The 6057-nt window shown below is 37.2% G+C and overlaps 1 protein-coding gene across 2 annotated transcripts in view; it reads left to right on the top strand.

The window, feature by feature from the left end:
* LOC103132334 (anoctamin-1-like) overlaps positions 1-6057 on the top strand; it is a 37103-nt gene that overhangs the window by 27468 nt on the left and 3578 nt on the right. For both annotated transcript variants that reach the window (XM_016667328.1, XM_007544120.2), the window contains one exon: positions 4588-4772. In XM_016667328.1, the coding sequence (XP_016522814.1) occupies positions 4588-4772 (185 nt within the window). The remainder of the gene's footprint in view (positions 1-4587; positions 4773-6057) is intronic.

Here is a 6057-nt window from a genome sequence, read left to right as displayed (position 1 = left end):
AGGTGCAGTGAACGGGAATGTTCTGTCGTTGATCCTCACTTTCATTTTTTATTGTCACACTTAAGTTTTCATGTTCATTGTGTTCACTTTAGATGTGTAAACTGATCATTTATGTAAAGTTCATAAAGTTTTTAGTAAAATTGGACAATTTTAAAATGTCATTAATAAAACAAAATATTTGAATTACCTTGAACATCTTGTGTAATTAATCTTTCTATGTAATTGTAGCATAAAACAATGTAAGTACTGTAGTGTAGTTATGCATGTAATGTACAAAGTAAAGACTTATGAGTAATTAAAATTGTACTTTATTAGCAATAGCAGTAAATCAAAAATAAAAATTAAGTATAATTTAAATACATTACTTATATATTAGTAGTAAAAAATATACTTTTAATATATATTATATTTAAAATATATTTTTTTATATAATTCTATGACAGAATTAGTACACTCAATATAAAAATGAAGCTGTTGAATACTACATTTAAAAGTATACTTTAAGTATACCAAGTACAACTTGAAGTTGTTCCAAAAAAGTATGGTGAAGTATACTAAGTATACTAAAAGTTGTAATTTTATACAACTTAAGTACTACTAAAGTATACCAGGTATAAAATTAGTTGTTCCAAAATAGTACAGTTTAAGTACATCAATCAAAGTATGCTAAAGTATGTCAAAATTTAGTATACTAAAGCATACTTTTTTTTTACTTGGGTGCATTTTGACGTGCTTCACCCCCGAGGTAATTGTCCGCTGCAACACGCAAACTTCCCTATTCACTCAGAGCGTTATAAATCCACACGACATCGCTTAGGATTTGTTGCTGCGCGTTTGCACAGAATGAAGGAATGAGGAGACCAGCTGCACAGGCAGGCTGCGAAATGAGATGCAGGTGATCGGTTTGTGTGATCGGCAACAAGAGACCGTGATCGGCGATCACCAATCATACACTTTTTCACGGAAATCGGTCGATTATGATCGGTGGCCGATCGATCTGCACACCTCTAGTTATTACTTGTTATAATTGAATATATTTAATATCTGCTATTTTTCATTAATTGGGAAGTTTATTCCAGATTTTGCTGCATAAATTAAGGTTTCTTCTTGTTTGTTTCTGGTTCTGGACATTGTCATGAAAATTTTAATAAAATCAGAACAACAAAATGCATTTCAATAGCATTTTCAAGGCAGCAGGATGACTTTCACTTTCAAGTCAAACCACCTTAAATTTTTTTACATTGAAGTAAGTCAAAACACAAGGTATGTACACCTCAAAAACTTTGACAATGTGTGAATCCTAAGCAGCATTAAGAACAAAGGTGTTATATATTTTGGGAAACAAAAATTACTTTGGGTTCCAAAACTTAAGATGCAAATGCTTTTTTAAATGAAAATTGTGCAGTTTGCATATTATTTTCTTTGGTAGATATGTTTCAACATTTTTTAAAGCTTATGTCACAAAGTATATGCATAGTAATTTATTTGTCAATATTTATTGACAAATAAAATACTTTGACAAAGTAAATACTTTAAACAGCAATAACCTACATTTTAAGCTTTCCATAGTCAAGAACGAAAATCTTTGTGTATTATAAAAACCCCTCCCTGAAATCTTTTGAAATCTCATGTAAGATTCATGTTTAGTCAACGTGTGAATTTACTACACCAGAATCAAAGAAAAATATTATTTCTCCATGACAATTAAATTAAATTAAATCAATTAAATTCCGTCAAAAATAAGGTGTTAAATGGATAATTAAACAATACAAGTACCATTGAAAAAAAAAAGTATAAACAGGCAATATAGATAACACGTATTACAAAAACTGGCATTGCCATCCTCCATAACAGCGGCAGCAGTTGTGACAGCTCTGAAACATCCTGGACACCTAATGGCAGCTCTAGTGGAAGCTAGAATCAGCTGTTGCAAAAGTGCCGAAGCCAATGGCACCTGTGACACCTGTTGTGTATTCAAATAATTCAAAGATGAAAGGAGTCGTCTGAATCATTCAGATGAACTTCAGTGAATAAATAGGATGAACGAATCATACACGATGATCTACGACAGAGTGTAGGAACTCAGTTAACGTAGCTCTTTCTGCGAAAAAAACATACAAAATTCCTTCTTCTTCGTCTGACTTCAAGTTCTTCTTCTAGTAGTTCTAAAGCATCATGGGATACGTAGTCCATTCTGTTAAAGGTTCACAAATAGTCCATTTTGAACCAGATACTATCAAATTCTAACTAAATCTATTAAATAAATATATTAAATTATAATATCCCAAATAATAATTCTGATTAAACCCAAAACAAATTCTCAACAACACCTAGTGCCGAAGCCAGTGGCACCCGTGACACCTAATGAAACCTGCCACCGGAAGTGCCGCGGTAGCTGCCGGTGTCATGATTTGAGCTCGACCCTGCTGCATTCCCAGCAGCCGCGTGACTGACAGAGCTGTCACTACGCTGCAAGGCCTGACACAGCGGAGCTGCACTGACAGAGCCTCGATTCTTGGCTGTGCTAATCGGGCTCTCATCATAACTGAGTTCAGCTCCGTTCCCAGATAAAGGATCATCTGGGACGAAATAGCCAAACTATTTTCCCAGATAATGAAAAATCCCAGACTCAGCAGATGTGATGTGTTCCTCTCTGGTCCGAGCCAGTAAAAGCAGGTCGTCCAGATAGAAGATGCCTCTCATCCCTGCCATGTGCAGTGCTGTTTCCACACATTTGGAAAAGGTCCGCGGGGTGAGAGAATAACCGAATGGCAGACGGTTGTACTGATATTGGGTCCCTTGAAAGGAGAAAGGCAGATACTTCCGCTGTTTCAGGATGATGGAGACGTGGAAGTATGCCTCTTTAAAATCTATGGATGTGAACGTTTTCCACCAGCTGTCTGATTGTCAGCATGTGGAATGACCTCTCCACAATCGAGTTGTTGAACAGGGACAGATCGAGAATTTCCAATAGGAGGTCTCATTCCTCCTGTTTTTGGGGACCAGAAAAAACTCTGCATTTTCTTCTCTCTGGGGAACCGTGGAAATAGCACCTTTCGCAACCAGTTCCTGCAGCTCTGACATGAGAGCGGAGTTCTGCTCTGGAGGTGGTAGAAGCATCTCCACGATCCCCTTGAAAGGCGCAGGCCTGCCTCCAAACTGCAGTATGTAACCCCTGCTGATTAGCCGATCCATCCACCAGTCCAAGGAACATGCACGCGCCACTCTGAATAATGTTTATTGCTCTAGATTTCTCAAATCACTGTTTTTATGCAGCCATTAAAAAATTAGTAAAGTTAAATATTCAGTTCTTTATTACTGGTTTTCTCAATCTCTTTGGTGCATTTCTCAGAACACAATTAAAATTCTCAAAACTACTTATTCAGTCTCCAAATCAAACTGTCATTTGTGCACACCAAGAAGCAGTTTCCTGCTCTGAAAGGAGCAGGAAACTGCAGGAAAAACAACTTGCAAATGCTTTTGTACATCATCTAAGTTACTGTGTGTATTCTCTGCCTTTTCCTACACTTTCAGCTGCTTTTGTCATGTTGATCAAAATGTATTGTATGGGTCTCTGTTGAATAGTCTTGACCTCAACTACAAGTTGTCATAATATGTTAGTCATATATTTTGATATTTCTTTTAGACTTGTTTTTCTAAATCTGTCCTGAACTGGTGAATTTTGAGTTTCTCTAACAGAGGTAAATGTGTGAAGCATGAGATCAACCAATGACAATCCAGTTTTCTGAAATAGATTGAAGGTGCATCTCATAAACCATCAAATGCCAAGTATACATGAAGAACAACTAATGTTACATTTCTGGTGATGGAAGGTCAAGGATTTGGACAGGATCAACAGCCAGAAAGAAAAAGAGGAAGAGAAGTGAGACTGTGGCGTAGAAGTTAGAAGGCAAAACAGAAAGAATCAGAAGAGGATGAGGCCAGTTTCCGTCACTCCATCAGCATCCTGTTGTGTGTCACAAGCTATTGTCTGATGATGCTGGAGTGACTCAGGGTCATTGTATGATTTGCAGAATGAAATACATCCTATTGAGTAACTTCAGTTCTAGTTTCCAGTGTGTTTACATGGCTTGCAAGTAACATTTACTTTACATTTATTTATTTTACTACTTTATTATTTATTACTCTCAGTTGGTCATGGCTGATGGAGGTTTTCTTCTTTACTGTCGCTACATGCATGAGCAATTGCTCTAAAGTCAACAACACAAATCAAGTGATTGTCTGCTGTTGCTACAGCCTTGTCCAGGAGGAGTGAATGCTGCAAGTCACTGACTCAATGAACCTGCTGGGTTTTGTTTGAAACTTTTTCAATCACTTTTTTTTTTAATTGAGCTTACTGTACTGTTTGATAACTAGAATAAATTGGAATCTATGTATGATGAATAGACATGATTTTCTGTAAAATGTCTCAAGGCATTTGTTGTGAATTGGGATGATATAAATAAAACTGAATTGAATCGAATGGAAGTTTATTTGATAGCCTGTGGATAATTGAAATAGCTTAGGCCAGTGTTACATTAAATTCCCTTGGTCTGACTCAATTTTGATCTTCCACCCCTCTGCTAGGCATTTGTCATCTCCTTCACATCAGACTTCATTCCTCGGATGGTCTACCAGTATATGTACAGCCCTGATGGCTCCTTGCATGGATTTGTCAACCATACGCTGTCCTACTTTAATGTCAGTCACTTTGAGCTCGGCAAAGAAACTATGGATCCAATGCCCTATGGCTATCCCATTGAAGTTTGCAGGTGAGCCTCAATCTTGTTTTGTGTCTTCACTGTTTACATCCACCAATTCTCTTCACTACTTTTTCTTCTGAAATTGAGTTACCATTACAACTATTACTCGATTACAACTTTTGAAGAATCTACCCACCTTTTTGGGTAGATTCACAAAGGTGGGTGTGGATGTTTTTGGCACATCCACACATTTATCTGTTCTACTAGTTCAGAAGTAGTATTTACTTCTGAACTAGCAAAATTAGCATAGCTAATGTAGCTTTTATCTGCAAACTAAGACAGACATGTAGCCAATCAATCAATCAATCAATCAATCAATCAATCAATCAATCAAGCAATCAAATTTTATTTGCATAGCACATTTCAGCAGCAAGGCATTTCAAAGTGCTTCACATAATTAAAATAAAAACAGCATGTGACATAGAATAAACAGTGAGAAAGAGAAAGAGATTTAAAAAAAAACATAATTAAAACGTAAACAGTGAGAAAGAAAAATAAAAAGCTGTAGAACTTTAGTTGAGACGCTGTCAACTGGGACTCCAACCCTTTGGACTTTAGTCAAAACACCGTTTGACAAGGACTCCAACCCTAATTTAGCCATAAGCAACTCTAAACAGGTGGGTTTTAAGTTGAGATTTAAAGGCACCCAGTGTTTCAGCTGTTTTACAGTTTTCTGGAAGTTTGTTCCAAATCTGTGGTGCATAGAAGCTGAATGCTGCTTCTCCTAATTTGGTTCTGGTTCTGAGGATGCAGAGCAGAACCAGAACCAGAAGATCTGAGGGGTCTAGACGGTTGGTACAGCAATAACAGATCTTTAATGTATTGTGGTGCTAAACCGTTCAGTGATTTATAACCTAACAACAGTATTTTAAAGTATATTCTTTGAGCTAGAGGGAGCCAGTGTAGGGACTTTAAAACTGGTGTTATGTGCTCCATCTTCCTGGTTTTAGTGAGAACGCGAGCAGCAGCGTTCTGGATCAGCTGCAGCTAGAGGATTGATTTGTTAGTCAGACCTGTGAAGACGCTGTTGCAGTAATCAATCCGGCTGAAGATAAATGCATGGATGAGTTTCTCTAGATCGTACTGAGACATCAGTCCTCTAATCCTGGAAATGTTCTTCAGGTGATAGAAGGCCGACTTTGTGACTGTCTTAATGTGGCTCTGAAGGTTCAGGTCAGAGTCCATCACTACTCCCAGGTTTCGGGCTGATCGCTGGTTTTCAGTTGTAATAACTGAAGCTGTGCATTGACTCTAGTCCGCTCCTCTTTAGGTCCAAAGATAATAACTTCAGATT

Source organism: Poecilia formosa, unplaced genomic scaffold (assembly GCF_000485575.1).
Source record: "Poecilia formosa unplaced genomic scaffold, Poecilia_formosa-5.1.2 Scaffold1001, whole genome shotgun sequence".
NCBI lineage: Eukaryota > Metazoa > Chordata > Actinopteri > Cyprinodontiformes > Poeciliidae > Poecilia > Poecilia formosa.
Note: the sequence above shows the minus strand (reverse complement) of the source record. Positions and strands in the feature narration are given on the sequence as shown.